Here is an 18,104-nt window from a genome sequence, read left to right as displayed (position 1 = left end):
CCGGCGGGCATGGCGGGCATGGCTGCCATGGCTCTGCCTGCCTGTGTTCGTCTTGGTCAGTTCGCCCATCTTCTGGTCTTTCTCTCTGCGTCTGTCTCTTTTCCTTGGTCTCTCCTTCCCTGTCGGCTCCGCCTCTTGTGTCTTCCAGCCTGACCTGCTGGCAGGATGAGGTGCCGTGCCTGCCCGCCGGGAGCCCGCAGCCCGAGGTCTGCCCCCGTGCGGCAGGGGGGGGCTTGCTGCTGCCTGGCCTTGTGGTCCTCAGAGCAAGTGGACAGACACCTCCTCCCCCGTGCAGCCCTGGGCGTGACTAGGGGTGCAGGCTCCTCCTACCCACAGAGAGCCCCCCACATGCATGGGTGTCCTGGGGATGCTGGTGGTCCCCTGGGGGTCCGTGGCCTGGGCAGGCTGGGGAAGCTTGGCCCCTCCATAGCCCACCGTGGACAGTCAGGAAGCCCTGAGCTTGGGGGCAGCTCCGCCCACGGCCACTGGGGACTCCTGGGTGTGTCCCGCTCGCCTCTGCTGCGTGTCTGTCCCTTTCTCTGCCGTGTCTGCTGTGCATCTGGCCCTTCTCCTGTGTTCTCTCTTCCTCCACCATCCCCTCCCTGGGAGAGGGACTGCTGCGTGGGGCTGGGGGCTTTGCCTGTAGCTGGCGGGGGTGCTTGTGGGCCCACTGAGCACCTGTGTCCTCCCCAGGCCAGGCCCCGTCCCCGTGCCTCGGGGTGCAGTGTGCATTTGGGGCAACGTGTGCTGTGAAGAACGGGCAGGCGGCGTGTGAATGCCGGCAGGCATGCTCCAGCCTCTACGATCCTGTGTGTGGCAGCGACGGCATCACATACGGCAGCACGTGCGAGCTGGAGGCCACAGCCTGCACCCTTGGGCGGGAGATCCGGGTGGCACGCAAAGGACCCTGTGGTCAGTGGCGGACGAGGGGTCTGGTGGGGGTCGGGGAGAGGGAGGTTCCTGGTCGCCATGGTGATGGAGCCCCCTCCCCAGACCCCTGCGGGCAGTGCCGCTTTGGAGCCCTGTGTGAGGCCGAGACCGGGCGCTGCGTGTGCCCCTCTGAATGCGTGGCTTTGGCCCAGCCCGTGTGTGGCTCCGATGGGCACACGTACCCCAGCGAGTGCATGCTGCATGTGCACGCCTGCACACACCAGATCAGCCTGCACGTGGCCTCGACTGGACCCTGCGGTGAGTGAGGCTGTGGGGCTGGGCAGTCCGGGGTCCTGTGCCTCCCTCAGCCTGGGCCTGCCGACCCCTGCCTGGCTCTGTCTCCTGCAGAGACCTGTGGAGATGCCGTGTGTGCTTTTGGGGCTGTGTGCTCGGCAGGGCAGTGTGTGTGTCCCCGGTGTGAGCACCCCCCGCCCGGCCCCGTGTGTGGCAGTGACGGTGTCACCTATGGCAGTGTCTGCGAGCTACGGGAAGCCGCCTGCCGGCAGCAGACACAGATCGAGGAGGCCCGGGCAGGGCCATGCGAGCAGGGTAGGCCAGGGACAGCTGGCGAGAACTGCTGGGCTCCGGCCTTGGACAAGAAGCCCTTGGGTGACTCGGCTCCCCTTCCCTGCAGCTGAGTGTGGCTCCGGAGGCTCCGGCTCTGGGGAGGACAGTGATTGTGAGCAGGAGCTGTGCCGGCAGCGTGGTGGCATCTGGGATGAGGACTCAGAGGATGGGCCGTGTGTCTGTGACTTCAGCTGCCAGAGTGTCCTGGGCAGCCCGGTGAGCCCTGCGCCCCTGGTCTCGGTGGGCGGCGAGGACGTGGCTGCAGCCGCTCACACTGACACCACCCTCTAGGTGTGCGGCTCAGATGGGGTCACCTACAGCACCGAGTGTGAGCTGAAGAAGGCCAGGTGTGAGTCACGGCAAGAGCTCTCTGTAGCGGCACAAGGAGCCTGCCGAGGTGAGCCGGCTGCACGTTGGGTCTTGTGCACAGGCACGCCGGCCTCTGGGTGTCCGCGTCGGGCATGTGGGCGTGTCTGTGTGCTGTGGTGGGCCCCTGCCACAGGTGGGCCCCTGTGGACATGTGGTGGTGTAAGTGGTGGTGTAAGTGGTCCAGTGTTGGTGCATGTGCACATTTGTGCAGCTGCGTGTGTGGGCGTGTGTCCATCCGTCGTGGGCGTGCACCAGGCCAGGCCTCAGTGCTGGAAGGCAGCATGAACCATGTGAGGCGCCACCCAGTGGGCACTGTCTCTGGATATATCCATCCAGTCAGTGTATCACATTAATTAGGTAAAAGTGGTGCCCAGTGTGTGTGATGCACGTGCACAGATGTGTGTCCGCAGGGGGACGTTAACCGTACGGTTTGGAGGAATGTGGGTGAGAATACATGCTGACGTCTTCACAGGTTTTTCGATTTGCGAGGACACTCATCTGCGTGTGCACAGAGCTGCGTGTCCTTGATCTTTGGGTGCTCTGTGTGTTCTGTGTTTCTGGACTTGCATTTACAGACATGTCCTTGTGTATGATGTGGGAGCCTCACCTGTGTCCTCAGCCCCAGGCTCCAGGGCTTCTCTGGGAGCTGGGATTGGGAGGGCTGAGTGGTGATGGTGGGGGTAGGTGGAGGCAGAGTGGCTGGGCCCAGGGTGGGTGTCCAGCATCTGGATGACCCATGAAATGGGTCTGAGTCATGAAATCTGAGTCCCATACCCTTCCCTGCAGGCCCCACCTTCGCTCCACTGCTGCCCGTGGCCCCCTCACACTGTGCCCAGATGCCCTATGGCTGCTGCCAGGACAATATCACTGCAGCCCGGGGCGTGGGCCTGGCTGGCTGTCCCAGTGAGTACCTGAGCTCAGCTCTGACCTCGGGCCTGGTGCGGCTGTGCGGCCACGTGACCTTGTCCTGCGCTGACCTTGCAGGTGCCTGCCAGTGCAACCCCCATGGCTCCTACAGTGGCACCTGTGACCCAGTCACAGGCCAGTGCTCCTGCCGCCCAGGTGTGGGGGGCCTCAGGTGTGATCGCTGTGAGCCTGGTTTCTGGAACTTTCGAGGCATCGTCACCGATGGCCGGAGTGGCTGTACACGTGAGTGACAGGGCCCAGGACTGGCCACCGGCTATGCCCTCCTACCTGTCCACCCCCGTCACTGTGCCCCTTCTCACCTGCCCAGACCCTGACCTGACCCACACCTGGCTGGGGGCTAGGCAGGGCCAGGGTTGGGGACCAGGCTCTGGAGGAGGTGGGGAAGCCTGTCCAGGTGCAGACATCAGATTCCTCCCCGATTTCCCCCAAGCCTGCAGCTGTGATCCCCAGGGCGCCGTGCGGGATGACTGTGAGCAGATGACTGGGCTGTGCTCCTGTAAGCCCGGGGTGGCTGGACCCAAGTGTGGGCAGTGTCCAGATGGCCGTGCCCTGGGCCCCGCGGGCTGTGAAGCTGGTGAGTGAGGGCCAGCACTACCCTGGGGCTTCATGGTGTGGGGTGGGGCCACCCGAGCTACAGGGGTTTCCCGTGCCTGTGCCCCAGATGCTTCTGCGCCTGCAACCTGTGCGGAGATGCGCTGTGAATTCGGTGCACTGTGCGTGGAGGAGTCTGGCTCAGCCCACTGTGTCTGCCCAGTGCTCACCTGTCCAGAGGCCAATGTTACCAAGGTATGGGGTGTGGAATGTGAAGGGGAGTGGGGAGGAGGCCTTGCCCTGAGCACCCTTATTCTCTCCCCCAGGTCTGTGGGTCAGATGGAGTCACGTACGGCAATGAGTGTCAGCTGCAGACCATCGCCTGCCGCCAGGGCCTGCAAATCTCCATCCAGAGCCTGGGCCCGTGCCAGGGTGAGGCCTGACGGCCACTGCCCCAGAACTGACCAGGAAGGCCTGACGCTGCCCTAAATCCAGCCCTACCTGCCCTGAGCCACCTGACCCTGTCCCAACCGGTCCCCCGCCAACCTCCCTCTCCTTGCAGAGGCTGTTGCTCCCAGCACTCACCCGACATCTGCCTCCGTGACTGTGACCAGCCCAGGGCTCCTTCCCAGCCAGGCACTGCCGACTCCCCCCGGCGTCCCCCCCCCGGCTCCCAGCAGTACCGCACACAGCCAGACCACCCCTCTGCCCTCATCACAACCTCAGACCACCGCCAGCGTCCCCAGGACCACGGTGTGGCCCGTGCTGACCGCACCCCCCATGGCACCCTCCCCTGCACCCAGCCTGGTGGCGTCTGCCTTCGGTGAATCTGGCAGCGCTGATGGAAGTGGTGATGAGGAACTGAGCGGGGACCAGGAGGCCAGTGGGGGTGGCTCTGGGGGTAAGCAGGGATCAAGGACTTGGGGTGGGCGGGCAGGCACAGAGAGGTTCCACCCCAGAGCCTGGGCTCAGAGCATGTCTCCCCAGGGCTCGAGCCCTTCGAGGGCAGCAGCGTGGCAACCCCTGGGCCACCCATCGAGAGGGCTTCCTGCTACAACTCCCCTTTGGGCTGCTGCTCTGATGGGAAGACGCCCTCGCTGGACGCAGAGGGCTCCAACTGCCCTGGTGAGTGGACGGCTGGGCGAGGGGAGTGTGAGGACCAGCCTGGGCTCGGCCGGGGTGCTGCCCCCTCGCCTGGGCAGCAGGTCAGTGCCAGGGTTATGGTCTTGGGACTCGGCCCCCTCAAACACGTGCGTGCCCGGGACACCACTCCTAACCCGTCTCTCTCGTTGCAAGCCGGCGTGGCACACTGCTCCGAGGAGTCTGCCTGGTAACCGACACCAGCCCCACCCTGGGGTCCCCACTAACCTCATGACCATCTGACTAACATCCACATTCCCGTGCGCCCGTGTAGCTTGCTGCTGGGGCCTGTGCCCGGGCCAGCCTGGATCCAGGCAGATGCCAGGCAGGGCCTCACTGCACCTCCCCCACAGCCACCAAGGTGTTCCAGGGCGTCCTGGAGCTGGAGGGCGTCGAGGGCCAGGAGCTGTTCTACACGCCTGAGATGGCGGACCCCAAGTCAGAGCTGTTCGGGGAGACAGCCAGGAGTATTGAGAGCACTGTAAGATGGGGGGCACAGCCCCCGCCCAGCCACTGGCCCTCTTCCCCAGATACCCAGAGCAGCACCAGGGCAGCCTGGCTTGGGTGGCCCCCCAAGTCCTTGCCTACCCCCCGCCACAGCTGGACGACCTCTTCCGGAATTCAGACGTCAAGAAGGATTTTCGGAGTGTCCGCTTGCGGGACCTGGGGCCCGGCAAATCCGTCCGCGCCATTGTGGATGTGCACTTTGACCCCAGTGAGACCCCCACCCCGGACCCTTCCTGGGAGGCAGTGGGTGGGGAATGCCTGGGGCTCTGCCATGCTCAGAGCTCGCTCCTCCCCAGCCACAGCCTTCAGGGCACCCGACGTGGCCCGGGCCCTGCTCCGGCAGATCCAGGTGTCCAGGCGCCGGTCCTTGGGGGTGAGGCGGCCACTGCAGGAGCATGTGCGATTTATGGACTTTGGTGAGTGCCAGGCCGTGTGCCACGGCTTACCTGCCCCTCCTCTGCCCATGCCCACACCCCCACCCCTTCCTGGCCCTGCTCCCAGGAAACCCTCACAGCTCCCTGTGCCGGCAGACTGGTTTCCTGCGTTTTTCACGGGAGTCACGTCAGGAGCCATTGCTGCCGTCGCCACGGCCAGAGCCACCACGGCGTCCCGCCTGCCGTCCTCTGCTGTGACCCCTCGGTCCCTGCACCCCAGTCACACAAGCCAGCCTGTTGCCAAGACCACGGCAGTCCCCACCACACGTCGGCCCCCCACCACTGCCCCCAGCCGTGTGCCCGGACGTCGGCCCCCAGTCCCCCAGCAACCTCCAAAGCCATGTGACTCTCAGCCCTGCTTCCACGGGGGCACCTGCCAGGACTGGGTCTCTGGTGGGGGCTTTACCTGCAGCTGCCCGGCAGGCAGGGGAGGCGCCACCTGTGAGAAGGGTAAGGACGTCCGCTGCAGGGGAGGGCAGGGAGGCAGCAGGGTTGGGGCAAGGATTGAGGGTGGGGCGAAGCCACCATCAGGCTTTCAGTTGGGGGCAGGAGCCTGGATTAAGGGGGGATTCCGGCCAAGCGCAGTGGCTCACACCTGTAATCCCAGCACTCTGGGAGGCCGAGGCAGGCAGATCACCTGAGGTTGGGAGTTTGAGACCAGCCTGACCAACATGGAGAAACCTTGTCTCTACTAAAAATACAAAATTAGCCGGGCGTGGTGGTGGGCGCCTGTAATCCCAGCTACTCGTGAGGCTGAGGCAGGAGAATCGCTTGAACCCAGGAGGCGGAGGTTGCGGTGAGCCAGGATAGCACCATTGCACTCCAGCCGGGGCAAAAAAAGCGAAACTCCGTCTCAAAAAACAAAAACAAAAACAAAAAATGCGGGGAGGCGGTTTCAGGGATAAAAGTGGGGAATCCTCGGAGCTTTTCCAGCTGGCCTTCCCGGTTGCCCTTTGCAGGGCTTGGTGCCCCTGTGCCGGCCTTCGAGGGCCGCTCCTTCCTGGCCTTCCCCACCCTCCGCGCCTACCACACTCTGCGCCTGGCGCTAGAATTCCGGGCGCTGGAGCCTCAGGGGCTGCTGCTGTACAATGGCAACGCCAGGGGCAAGGACTTCCTGGCCTTGGCGCTGCTGGATGGCCGCGTGCAGCTCAGGTGGGCGGGGAGGGGGCGGGGCCGGGGTAGCTCAGGGGGCGGGGCGGGGCGGACCCGGGGTAGCTCAGGGGGCGGGGTCGCGTACAGCTCAGGGGGGCGGGGAGGGGGCGGGGCCAGGGTAGCTCAGGGGGCGGGGCAGGGGCGGGGCCGGGCGACCGTCCTGAGCACCTGCTTCACCCTCAGGTTTGACACGGGTTCGGGGCCCGCAGTGGTGACCAGTGCGGTGCCGGTAGAGCCGGGCCGGTGGCATCGCCTGGAGCTGTCGCGGCATTGGCGCCGGGGCACCCTCTCGGTGGATGGTGAGACCCCCGTTCTGGGCGAAAGCCCTAGTGGCACCGACGGTCTCAACCTGGACACAGACCTCTTTGTGGGCGGTGTACCCGAGGACCAGGCTGCCGTGTGAGTCCCCTGGAGGGTGGTGTGGCCCCGACCCCGGACCCGGCCCTCTGGGGTCCTGGTGTGCAAGGTGGTTTTGCCTGTGACCCCTGAGCCCTGACCCAGCATCCCTCCTGGTGGCAGGGCGCTGGAGCGGACCTTCGTGGGCACCGGCCTGAGGGGCTGCATCCGTTTGCTGGACGTCAACAACCAGCTCCTGGAGCTCGGCATTGGGCCGGGGGCTGCCACCCGAGGCTCCGGCGTGGGCGAGTGCGGGAGCCACCCCTGCCTGCCCAACCCCTGCCGTGGCGGGGCCCCGTGCCAGGCCCTGGAGGCTGGGAGGTTCCACTGCCAGTGCCCGCCCGGCCGCGTCGGTGAGAGTGGGGCTGGGGCAGGTGGGAGTGGGACCATGGGGCCTGTGGGCAGTACCCAACCGGCACCTCCTGGGACCTTGGTCTTGTCTTCCTCCATCCAGGACCAACCTGTGCCGATGAGAAGAGCCCCTGCCAGCCCAACCCCTGCCATGGGGCGGCTCCCTGCCGTGTGCTGCCTGAGGGTGGTGTCCAGTGCGAGTGCCCCCTGGGGCGTGGGGGCACCCTCTGTCAGACAGGTCGGGGGCGTGGGGCTCTCAGGGCAGGGGGTAGGGGTGGGGTCAAACGTTTGGGTGGGTACGGGTTCCAGGTAGCATTGCAGTTAGGATGCGGCTCAGTCTAGTTTGGGTTTTGAGTTAGGCTCCGCACGCGGCTGGCATGGGGCGCAAGAGGCCCTGGGGGTCAGGACTGAAGCCTTGGTGACTCTCCCTACAGCCTCGGGGCGAGACGGCTCTGGGCCCTTCGTGGCTGACTTCAACGGCTTCTCCCACCTGGAGCTGAGAGGCCTGCACACGTTTGCACGGGACCTGGGGTCGGTGGGGCAGGAGCGGGGAAGGGCCGGCCTCCACCTCTGTCTATCCCGTGGGGAGAGGACAGCGAGATACCCCGACTCCCCATGACCCCAGGGAGAAGATGGCGCTGGAGGTCGTGTTCCTGGCACGAGGCCCCAGTGGCCTTCTGCTCTACAACGGGCAAAAGACGGACGGCAAGGGAGACTTCGTGTCGCTGGCACTGCAGGACCGCCGCCTGGAGTTCCGCTACGACCTGGGCAAGGGGACGGCGGTCATCAGGTGGGCCGGCAAGGGTGGCTGTGGGAGGCCTGGGGCACTGGCCCGGGGCTGGGGCACCAACAGGTCGGTCGGGCCCTGGGCGGCTGGGTGGCCGGTGGCAACCAGAGCCCACTCACACTGACCCCTCCTCACCAGGAGCAAGGAGCCAGTCACCCTGGGAGCCTGGACCAGGGTCTCACTGGAGCGAAACGGCCGCAAGGGTGCCATGCGTGTGGGCGACGGCCCCCGCGTGTTGGGGGAGTCCCCGGTGAGTGCTCTGGGCCGTGAGGGGACTCCCGCTGCTGCCTGCTCTTCCTCCTTGGGCGGCAGCCCCGCCCCTGCCGGCGCTCACGGAGCTGTTTTTCTGTCCTGTTCTCTTGGCCGCCTGCCCTGTCCTCTGCCTCCTCTGCCTCCCTGCTCTCTGCTCTCGCTCTGCAACCCCACCCACTCTTCGGAGGCTAGAAGTCCCGCAAGGTACTGTCGGCCTCTCATCCGCTCCCGTCTCTGGCGCCTCCACCCCTGGGGTAGCTCCTCACCACTAAGGACCCTGCCATTTCTGTGTGATTAACACCGCCCCCTAGATAGGCAATGGGCGGCTGGGTAGGGGGGTGCGTGCAAGTGCCTGGGCCCTGGGTCTGCACCGTGGGTGGGCTCTGCACAGCCCCTCACCCACTGTCCCCGCAGGTTCCGCACACTGTCCTCAACCTGAAGGAGCCGCTCTATGTAGGGGGAGCTCCTGACTTCAGCAAGCTGGCCCGTGCTGCTGCCGTGTCCTCTGGCTTCAACGGTGCCATCCAGCTGGTATGTGGGGGTGGGGCGTCCCACCGGCCTCCAGGGTGGGCCGGGTGGCAGGCGGGACAAGGCTCTCACTCTGCCCTGCAGGTCTCCCTGGGAGGCCGCCAGCTGCTGACCCCGGAGCACGTACTGCGGCAGGTGGATGTCACATCCTTTGCAGATCACCCCTGCACCCGGGCCTCAGGCCACCCCTGCCTCAACGGGGCCTCCTGTGTCCCGAGGGAGGCTGCCTATGTGTGCCTGTGTCCCGGGGGGTTCTCAGGGCCACACTGCGAGAACGGTGAGCCTGGCACAGGGCAGGGGGTAGAGGCTGGACGGGCCCAGAGCCCACGAGGCCCACCCTCACCTGCCTGTCTCACAGGGCTGGTGGAGAAGTCGGCAGGGGGCGCGGATACCCTGGCCTTTGACGGGCGGACCTTCGTTGAGTACCTCAACGCTGTGACCGAGAGGTAACGTACCATCCTCTGCTGGCTGCTGGTCCCGTCTGTGCCCTCGGGGCGGGACACCAGACCCCCACACACCTTCGTTCCGAGGCCAGGAGGGGACGGCCCAGCGCTGCCACCTCTGTCCTCCCACCTCTCACTGTCTGTCTCTTTGTTTCCAAGCGAACTGGCCAATGAGATCCCCGTGTGAGTAGAGCTCAGCCCCCGCCTGCTCCCTCTCACTCCCACCCCTCCATCCGTCCTGGTGGGGAGCACAGTCCTGAGCCCCCCAGTCCGTCCCCCGTGGTGGAGGATGGGGGTCTGGCGCTGTTTTGTGGCAAGAGGCTGTTTCCTGCCTCAGAAGTGTAGTCGCCCCTCCCAGGGCACAGGCCGAGGGTCGCCCCACAGCCAGCCCCCACCACGGAGGCTATACACATGTGTGCGCACATGCATGTGTGTCTGTGTCCGTATGTGTCTGTGTCCGTGTGCACATCCGTGTGTGTGAACATGCAGGTGTCTGTAGGTGCGTGTCTATGTATATGGGGTGGATGTGCAGGTGTACGTGTGTGAATATACAGCCATGTGTGTGCATGGCCCCATGTATATGTGTGCGTGGGGGAGACATGCAGCTGTGTGTCCGTGTGTGTGTATGTGTGTGTGCATGGGTCCGTGTATGTGCGTGTATATATGGGGGTATATGTAGATGTGTGTGTGTGAACAGGTGTAAGTGGGGAGCATTCAGGTGTGTCTGTGTTCATGTACACGTGTGTATGCGTGTGGACATGCAGGTGCGTGTGTCCGTGTGTAGATCTGCATGCATGCACATACGCATGTGTGTACTGGGGCATCTGAGCCCCTGGTCTCCATTCCATGCCACCCTACGCCTGCCTCCTTGATCTCTGTGCCCAGCCTTGGCCGTGCTCCTGCTGTCTGCACGTGGGTGTCTGTGCCCTCGCGTGTCTGCACACGCGTGTCTAAGTGTCCTTGCTGGGGCTCTTTGGTGGGCAGGCCTATGATCCTCGAGGTCATGTGTGTCTTCTGTGGGTGCCTGCTCCTTGCAGCCCACAGTGTTGGGGAGGGTTTGCATTGGCCCACCTGTCCCCTGCTCACCTGCCTCCCTCTCTTCCTGCTTCTAAGCCCCGAAACTCTGGAGTCTGGGGCCCTTCACAGGTGAGCACGTGGCAGCAGCGCCTGCAGACCCCCGGCTGGCCCATCTGTCCTCCCACTTCTCTCTCTGATCTCTCTCTGCCAGGCTGCCCCTGTCTCCATCCCTCTTCTCCCTCCCACTGTCGGTGTCTGCCCACCAGCCACCCCTGGGTCCCATCACCAGCCCTTGTGGCCTCTGCCGCCGGGGCCCTTGTCCTTCCACCTCCCCCACCCTGTCCTGTTGCCACCTTCCTAGAGGCCCTGACCTGCCCTCTGCCCTCCAGCGAGAAGGCACTGCAGAGCAACCATTTTGAACTGAGCTTGCGCACCGAGGCCACGCAGGGGCTGGTGCTCTGGAGTGGCAAGGCCACGGAGCGGGCGGACTACGTGGCACTGGCCATTGTGGACGGCCACCTGCAGCTGAGCTACAACCTGGGCTCCCAGCCCGTGGTGCTGCGTTCCACCGTGCCCGTCAACACCAACCGCTGGTTGCGGGTCGTGGCACATAGGTGAGTAGGGAACCTAGCGTGCCGAGAATAGTGGTGAGGGCTGCCCACACTTGCCCAGCTGGGCTGTGTCCAGCCACTTATGGCCGGGGGTCAGGGAGGACACGCCTTGCGGCCTGAGCTGAGGTCGCTGCCAGTGGGAGGAGGAAGGGCCGAGAAGATGCAGGAGAAGCAGTGATGAGTTTCCAGGTCTGAAAGGCATCCCGGCCCTGCCCAGAGCCTGCTGGGGGTCGCTCTGGTCCGAGCCTGGCCGTCGCCTCCAGCAAAGCTTGAGCTGCGGGAATGTCCCCCGCCTTGGCTCCCAGTGCCCTCCTTGGGGTCAAGGCCGCCCCATCCTTGCCCCCAGGGGTGACACCTGGGAGGTCCCCCAGGCTGAGGCACCTGCAGGGCATAGGAAGGATGCAGGGTTTCCAGTCTAGAGGAGGCAGAGGGAGCTCTGGGCCCTGATGGTCTCCCCCTGCCTGTACCCCCAGGGAGCAGAGGGAAGGTTCCCTGCAGGTGGGTAACGAGGCCCCTGTGACCGGCTCCTCCCCGCTGGGCGCCACGCAGCTGGACACTGATGGAGCCCTGTGGCTTGGTGAGTATTTTGGGGAGACTAGGGAGGGATACCCAAGGGTCTCATAATATCAAGGGACAGACTCCACCCCCCAGGGCCCACCTTGAATCAGGCTGCATGTGAGCCGGCGGGCTGGGCTCTCTCTTCTCCCGCTGTAGCCCCTGCAGTTCCCAGTGCCGTGGGGCCAGGAGGCGGGGGCCCAGGTGTGGTCCCCCTGCTGGTCACTTGCTTGTTGGGGTGCCCGTGGGTCCCTCTGCCCATCAGCATCACTGAGTCACAGCCGGGTGACTCCCACTGTCTGTGCTGCAGGGGGCCTGCCGGAGCTGCCTGTGGGCCCAGCACTGCCCAAGGCCTACGGCACAGGCTTCGTGGGCTGCCTGCGGGACGTGGTGGTGGGCCAGCGCCCGCTGCACCTACTGGAGGACGCCATCACCAAACCAGAGCTGCGGCCCTGCCCCGCCCCATGAGCTGGCACCAGAGCCCCACGCCCACTGTAATTATTTTCTATTTTTGTAAACTTGTCGCTTTTTGATATGATTTTCTTGCCTGAGTGTTGGCCGGAGGGACTGCTGGCCCGGCCTCCCTTCCGTCCAGGCAGCCGTGCTGCAGACAGACCTGGTGCCGAGGGACGGACAGGAAAGGTGGCATCGTGGAGGGCTTGGCGTGGACGGCAGCCTCAGGACACACACCTCTGCCTCAGGGCGCTGAGCCCCCCCTTGCACTGCGACTCCCCCACGGTGTCCCCGCCAGGAAGCAGCCCCGGCCCCTGAATTACCCTCGCTCTGTCAGGTGGGGCTTGCGTCCCGGAGAGGAAGGGGTGGCTGAGGTCTGAGGGGGCCCTTCCTCCGGGTGCCCCCACAGGGCCTTTGCAAGCCCTCATTTGAGCTCCTCCTTCCTGTGTGTGCTGTGGGCCCTGCCTTGGCCTCCTATGCCAATACTGTGACTTCGAAACAATGTTACTGCTGGGCTGCTCTGCATCCCTCCCGGTGCTGCCTGAACCAGCCCCAGGCTGCTGAGAAGCAGAGGCCAGACCAGGGCCGGTCTAGGTGCCCTGACCCTCAGCTGGCCCTGCCCAGCCACCCTGGATGCGGCCGTGCCCCTCTGCCACACCCCAGGCCCTGTGAGGGGCTATCGAGGGGAACTCACTGTGGGGTGCAGTTGACCTCTGCTGCTTGCCTGGGTATCTGGGTCTGGCCACCGGCCGTGTTCTTCGTGTATTGATTTTATTTGACCCCTGGAGTGGTGGGTCTCATCTTTCCCGTCTCGCCTGAGAGCAGCTGAGGGCTGCCTCACTGCAAACCCTCCCCACAGCATCAGTGACAGTCATCCTTGTCTCAGAACGACCAGGGGCCAGCCAGTGTCTGACCAAGGTCAAGGGGCAGGTGCAGGGGTGGCAGGGATGGCTCCGAAGCCAGAAATGCCTTAAACTGCAACGTCCCGTCCCTTCCCCACCCCCATCCCATCCCCACCCCCAGCCCCAGCCCTCGCCCAGTCCTCCTAGGAGCAGGACCCGATGAAGCGGGCGGCAGGGAAGCTGGGCGCCCTGTTACTAACTCTAGTACATTTCTGTGTCGATCGCTGTGAAATAAAGTCTGAAAACTTTAAAAGCATTGCTTGTGTCCGTCCTCACCAGCGCCCTGGCCTGGCTTGTGTCCGTCCTCGCCAGCACCCTGGCCTGGTGGCTTCTTGCTCAGCTTTGTGGTGGGAGCACAGACTTGGAGCTCCCTTGGGTGGCCCTGGATGGAGCCAGGCCCTGCACAGGGGCTCCTTGTGGCTGATGAGGCCCTGAGTGGGGAGCACACACCGCGGAGCACTGTGGGGGGCGGGGCCGTGGAGGCAGGAGGCTCTCCAGCGTGCACGTGTGGGTGTGTGTGCCTGCACACGTAATTGGCCCACGTCTGTGTCAGAACACAGGGCTGGGAGGAGGCTGCATCCAGGGCTGGAAAGGCCTGGGGGAGCCAGGGTGTGTGGGGCTGCTGGGCAGCCTTTTCACTGGCCCAGGTGTGCAGCGCCAACCCTTGGCATTGCTGGCAGCCTATAACCCCCAGCGTAGTTTGGCTCCTGGACTCCCTCTAACCTGCTTCCTAAATTAGTGTGTGGGTGAGAGCCCTGCAGAAGCTGAATCTCAGTGAAGAGCGCCGTGGGTCACACCTGTAATCTTAGCACTTTGGGAGGCCGAGGCTGGAGGATCGCTTGAGGCCAGGAGTTTGAGACCAGCTTGGGCAACATAGTGAGATCACATCTCTGCAAAAAATTTTCTTTAATTAGCCAGGCGTGGTGGTACACACCTATAGCTCCAGCTACTCGGGAGGCTGAGGCAGGAGGATCACTTGAATCCAGGAGGTTGAGGCAGCAGTGAGCTGTGATTGCACCACTGCGCTCCAGCCTGGGTGACAGAGCGAGAACCTGTCTAAAAAACAAAGAGCTGGCATCCAGCACCGGCAGATGTGAGCCCTGGGGAGAAGCAGGGGAAGAAGGGGTGGGGTGTGTGACCAGCTGGGTGGCCTTTGCAAAGTGCTGGCTCTTATGAAAAATAACTAAGTGTACTTTTCTATTCTGTATTAATGATTAAAAAAAAAAAAAAAAGGCCGGGTGCGGTGGCTCACACCTTGTAATCCCAGCACTCTGGGAGGCCGAGGCGGGTGGATCACCTGAGGTCAGGAGTTCAAGACCAGCCTGGCCAACATGGTGAAACCCCATCTCTACTAAAAAACACAAAAATTAGCCGAGAGTGGTGGCGCATGCCTGTAATCCCAGCTACTCGGGAAGCTGAGGCACGAGAATCGCTTGAACCCGGGAGGCGGAGGTTGCAGTGAGCTGAGATCGTGCCACTGCACTCCATCGTGGGCGACAGAGCGTGACTCCATTTCAAAAAAAGAAAAAGAAGATAATGCAAGTTCCACACCCAGGCGGTCCCATGAGTCTGGGTGTTTGCTTTCTGAGCCTTTCCTCACTCGGTCCTCTGGGGACGCGCTGAACGACCCTGTGTGCCTGGCAGGTGTCAGGGAGGAGAAAGTCCAGGAGTGGTGGCCACACACAGGTCATTGACGGTGGGGGGCCAGGGTGGGGGCAGACCAACTTTGGGCTCCAGGAAAGGTCCAGGGAAAACATGCCCAAACCCAGACCCCAAGCATGAGCGGGGAAGGGCAGGTGAGGAGGCCCGAGGGGGGGCATGTGGTGCGGGTCCACTGGATGGTGTGCAGGGCCCTGTGTCTTGACGAAGGGAGCTTTCAGCAGAAGCGGAGGCGTAGGAGTGGCCAGAGGCCGGCGTGCAGGACAGAGGCCACAGATCAGAGCGGCAGGGGCTGGACGCAGATGGGCAGGGCAGGTCCAGCGGGGCTGCGTGGGCCTGGGGAAGAGGGCTGGGGGCGCTGCCTGATGAGATGTGGGAGGCTCCCGGAGGGCTCCAAGCAGGAGAACACCAGAATTCACGAGGACGCCGCCGGCTGGGACAGGGTGCTCGGCTGCAGGGGGAGCAGAGGGAGGGATTTGAGGGAGAATGGGTGGGTCGAGGGGGGTCAGAAGAGGCGCTCAGTGAGGTGGAGACGGAGCTGCAGGCACCGAAGCTTTGCTTGGATTCGCCCTGATGCGTCTGGAGGGAGGGCCACCCTGGGGAAGCTAGGGTACCCTGAGTGGGGTCCAGGGGGCCGAGGGGTGCCAGGCAGGGAGAGGCTGGGCTGAAGCCTGGCGCAGGTGCCCCTGCTGGGTGTTGCCTAGCAGGGGAGAAAAAGCTCCGACGCCAGAAATGAAGGAGGGAGGAGGACCTCGGAGGGGAGGAAGAGGAGGCGCAGAACCAGGAGACGGAGTTTTGGGGGAACAACCGCTGCGGAGCGCGCAGGACCCAGAGGACTCAAAGGGGACCTGGAGGGTGACGAGGCCTTCGTGGCCGGGGGAGGAAACGCGCGGGCGGAGAGGCGCTGGTGGGTCCCAGGCTGGAGGCTGTGGGTCTGAGAGGCTTCGGAAGCCCAGGGCAGCCCGGGGCCACGCCTGAAAACGAGGGCAGCTGAGCGCAGGCCAGGGAGAGGCGCCTGCGTCCGGGACCGGCCGCGGTGGGAGCTAGACTCGCGAAACCGGCGGGCCTGAGGCTGGGACCTGCGCGGGGGCGGACGCGGCACAGCCGGGGGGGCGGGTCCCGCGGGCCCCGCCCCGCCCCGCCCCGCCCCGCCACGCCACGCCACGCCCCCCAGCCTGGAGCCCCGGCCCCGGTCCGCAGAGGAGACGGCCCCGGAAAAACCAGAGGGTCTTGGAAGGGAGCGCGGGACGGAGTCGGCTGCAGCGTCCGCGACCCGCGACCCGCGACCTGCGACCCGGCTACCCGCGGACCCGGCTCTGAGGCGGGGACGACCGGAGCTTCCGCCCGCAGCCCAACCTCCCAGGCGCCCGGCAAGACTGGCTGGCGCGGACCCTTTAAGGAAGCCGGGGGCGTGGCGTCGGGGCGTGGCCCGGGGCGGGGATTCAGGGGCGGGGCCCGGGCGGGGCCTTCGCGAAGCTGCCAGAGGGTGCGGCCCCCGAGCGCCCGCGAGCGGGGCGGTGAGACATGGCCTCGTGCAGGTGAGTCTGGCGCGCGGCGGCCCAGAATCCTGGACCCCAGGAAAAGCGCCTACGGCCTCGACGGGTGGGCGTGGCGAGATGCCACCCGGGACCTCCTCGCGCTCCCAGCTGGGTCGCCCCTCAGACCTGGGGTCCCGGACTCCTGCCCTCCCCCACCCTCAGGCCCTGCCGGGACACTCTGGTCCCTAGCCCGCCAGGCCTGGCCTAACTCAGGCGGGTGGAAAGGGCTACAGAGGTTGGGCCTAGGTGAGGGTCAGCAGCACCCCTACCCGGGGGAAGGTGCCTTGCGGGTGGCGGGCACAGCCTCTCCCTCTGTCCTCTTACCCCGTGCCCTGCTCCAGACTCCCTTTTTGGCCACCGGAGATGCAGTCTGTTGAGGGGTACCCCGCTTTTCCTAGTCCTGAAACTGAGGCAGCAACACCAGGGGATCCTGGAGGTGAAGCCTTCTGCCCTCCCCACCCAGGCGTGGCCTGCCCACCTACCAGGACCAGGTTCTCTCTGGAGGACTCACTTCCCTTCCAGACCCCCCGCGGCCCAGTGTAGAGGGTGGATCCCGGTCTGGTCGCGGGGCTCAGGGCCGGGGGTGCGTCAGAGCTGGGACGGGCCACAGGTCGGGCCTGCTTCCTGCCTCCAGGGAGAGGGGTGGTACGTGTACGGCAGCCGGGCACTTCCTGCCCGTTCTGCTTGACCCCTGCACCCTCCGCGTCTGCCCATGCATGCAGGCTCACCCTGCAGCGTGCATTGGCGGTCAGCCGGGAGCTTCCGAGGTGACAGCCACTCGTCACCACTTCCCAGGTCCAGGCGCAGCACCCAGAGCCCCCTCCTCTGGAGCTTGGTGAACCTGGAGCTCACAGCAGTTGCTCTGTGACCCTGAGTGACCCCCACGTCCATGAAGGAACCAACAGGGCTCACAGGTCTTCTCTCGGCCTGAGTTCAAGGTCCATAACCCAAAGTAGAGACCCTTGACCCACCCTGCCCAGCAGTGGCCCAGCAGTCAGGGGCCGGGATCGCTAGGGCAGAGGCCCAGGTGTGTGGGGGGAACCCAGGCAGCCTCCAGCAGGGTCTTGGGCTTCTCAGGCGTAGGAACAGTGGACTGAGTTGGATCACTGAGAATCTCTCCGCCCAAAGCCCCATGCCTGTCATGTTTAGCGTCCAGCCGGAACCCAGGAAGGAGGAGGCTGCCTGTGTACTGTCCATTTCAGGCACTGGTTGGCAGGACCCCTGGGAAGAGTGCTGGTGCCCAGGGAGAGCCATGTGCCTGTCATTGGCCTGTGACCCGGGGCCTGCCTGGGAAAGCCTGGGGCTGGACTCCGCTGCAACCTGCCACCTGCTCCGCGCCCCGCCCTGGGACGGCCATTTGGACTGTCACTCCTCTGGCCCCTGAGACCCTGCCCACAACCCTATCAGGCCTGGGCAGTCCCAGCCAAATCCCGGGGTAGATCCACCACGCTGTCCCCAGCCCCCTCCTCGTGGTCTGCCACGTCAACGTCACCTCTGTGAACACCACTCGGCCCTGGGGCTCCTATGCAGCGTGGCGGGGCTGGAGGGGTTGTGCCCCGTGCGTGTCTTGCAGCAATGATGGTGTCTAGGTCCTGGGTCCCTCAGGGGTGGACCCGCCGAGCTCCTGGGTTTCCTGTGCTTCGGGGGCTGGGGAGGGAAACGTGACTGTGGCTGGTGTCGGGGGCAGAGCCCACCCTGGTTGTGGTTCCTCTGGGTCCTGAGGGGTCAGCCCTGGGGGCTGCAGGCGAGACCTGGAGGTTCTAGGGAGGGAGGTGGAACGGGCACTTCCCGTGCTCTGAGACCCTGTCCCTGGTCTGCACACCTGCCACCATCAAGATGCAGGTGTGGCCAGGCCCCGGCGTGGGGGAAAGCAGCCCCCATACCATGTGTGTGTGTTTGTGTTTTTGTGTGTGTGTGTATTTGTGTGTGTGTGTGTGTGTTTGTGTGTGTATATGCAGCCCCCATACCGTGTGTGTGTACATGTGTGTTTGTGGGTGTGTGTGTGTGTATGCGGCCCCCCGCATACCGTGTGTGTGTTTTTATGTGTGTGTGCGT

The 18,104-nt window shown here is 64.8% G+C and overlaps 1 protein-coding gene across 6 annotated transcripts in view; it reads left to right on the top strand.

Annotated features, from left to right (window-relative positions):
- The window catches only part of AGRN (agrin), a 38,044-nt gene extending 24,936 nt beyond the window's left edge, over window positions 1-13,108 (top strand). For 3 of the 6 annotated variants that reach the window (XM_007981086.3, XM_073007979.1, XM_073007978.1), the window contains 29 exons: window positions 694-912; window positions 994-1,188; window positions 1,279-1,479; window positions 1,565-1,713; window positions 1,789-1,894; window positions 2,653-2,769; window positions 2,851-3,015; window positions 3,224-3,367; window positions 3,455-3,579; window positions 3,651-3,756; window positions 3,887-4,225; window positions 4,312-4,449; window positions 4,818-4,945; window positions 5,065-5,179; window positions 5,268-5,387; window positions 5,502-5,855; window positions 6,365-6,557; window positions 6,741-6,956; window positions 7,077-7,306; window positions 7,408-7,542; window positions 7,739-7,835; window positions 7,930-8,094; window positions 8,230-8,341; window positions 8,758-8,874; window positions 8,956-9,148; window positions 9,230-9,317; window positions 10,721-10,945; window positions 11,416-11,519; window positions 11,808-13,108. In XM_007981086.3, the coding sequence (XP_007979277.3) occupies window positions 694-912; window positions 994-1,188; window positions 1,279-1,479; window positions 1,565-1,713; window positions 1,789-1,894; window positions 2,653-2,769; window positions 2,851-3,015; window positions 3,224-3,367; window positions 3,455-3,579; window positions 3,651-3,756; window positions 3,887-4,225; window positions 4,312-4,449; window positions 4,818-4,945; window positions 5,065-5,179; window positions 5,268-5,387; window positions 5,502-5,855; window positions 6,365-6,557; window positions 6,741-6,956; window positions 7,077-7,306; window positions 7,408-7,542; window positions 7,739-7,835; window positions 7,930-8,094; window positions 8,230-8,341; window positions 8,758-8,874; window positions 8,956-9,148; window positions 9,230-9,317; window positions 10,721-10,945; window positions 11,416-11,519; window positions 11,808-11,965 (4,754 nt within the window). In that variant the 3' untranslated portion in view covers window positions 11,966-13,108. Of the gene's footprint in view, window positions 1-693; window positions 913-993; window positions 1,189-1,278; window positions 1,480-1,564; window positions 1,714-1,788; window positions 1,895-2,652; window positions 2,770-2,850; window positions 3,016-3,223; window positions 3,368-3,454; window positions 3,580-3,650; window positions 3,757-3,886; window positions 4,226-4,311; window positions 4,450-4,817; window positions 4,946-5,064; window positions 5,180-5,267; window positions 5,388-5,501; window positions 5,856-6,364; window positions 6,558-6,740; window positions 6,957-7,076; window positions 7,307-7,407; window positions 7,543-7,738; window positions 7,836-7,929; window positions 8,095-8,229; window positions 8,342-8,757; window positions 8,875-8,955; window positions 9,149-9,229; window positions 9,318-9,473; window positions 9,498-10,427; window positions 10,461-10,692; window positions 10,946-11,415; window positions 11,520-11,807 lie in introns of all 6 variants that reach the window. The other 3 variants (XM_007981083.3, XR_012089836.1, XM_073007977.1) reach the window with 3 other exon arrangements.
- The last annotated feature ends 4,996 nt before the right edge of the window (window positions 13,109-18,104 follow it).

This window comes from Chlorocebus sabaeus, chromosome 20 (genome assembly GCF_047675955.1).
Source record: "Chlorocebus sabaeus isolate Y175 chromosome 20, mChlSab1.0.hap1, whole genome shotgun sequence".
In the NCBI taxonomy this organism is placed as follows: domain Eukaryota; kingdom Metazoa; phylum Chordata; class Mammalia; order Primates; family Cercopithecidae; genus Chlorocebus; species Chlorocebus sabaeus.
This window is presented reverse-complemented; position numbering and strand designations above follow the sequence as displayed.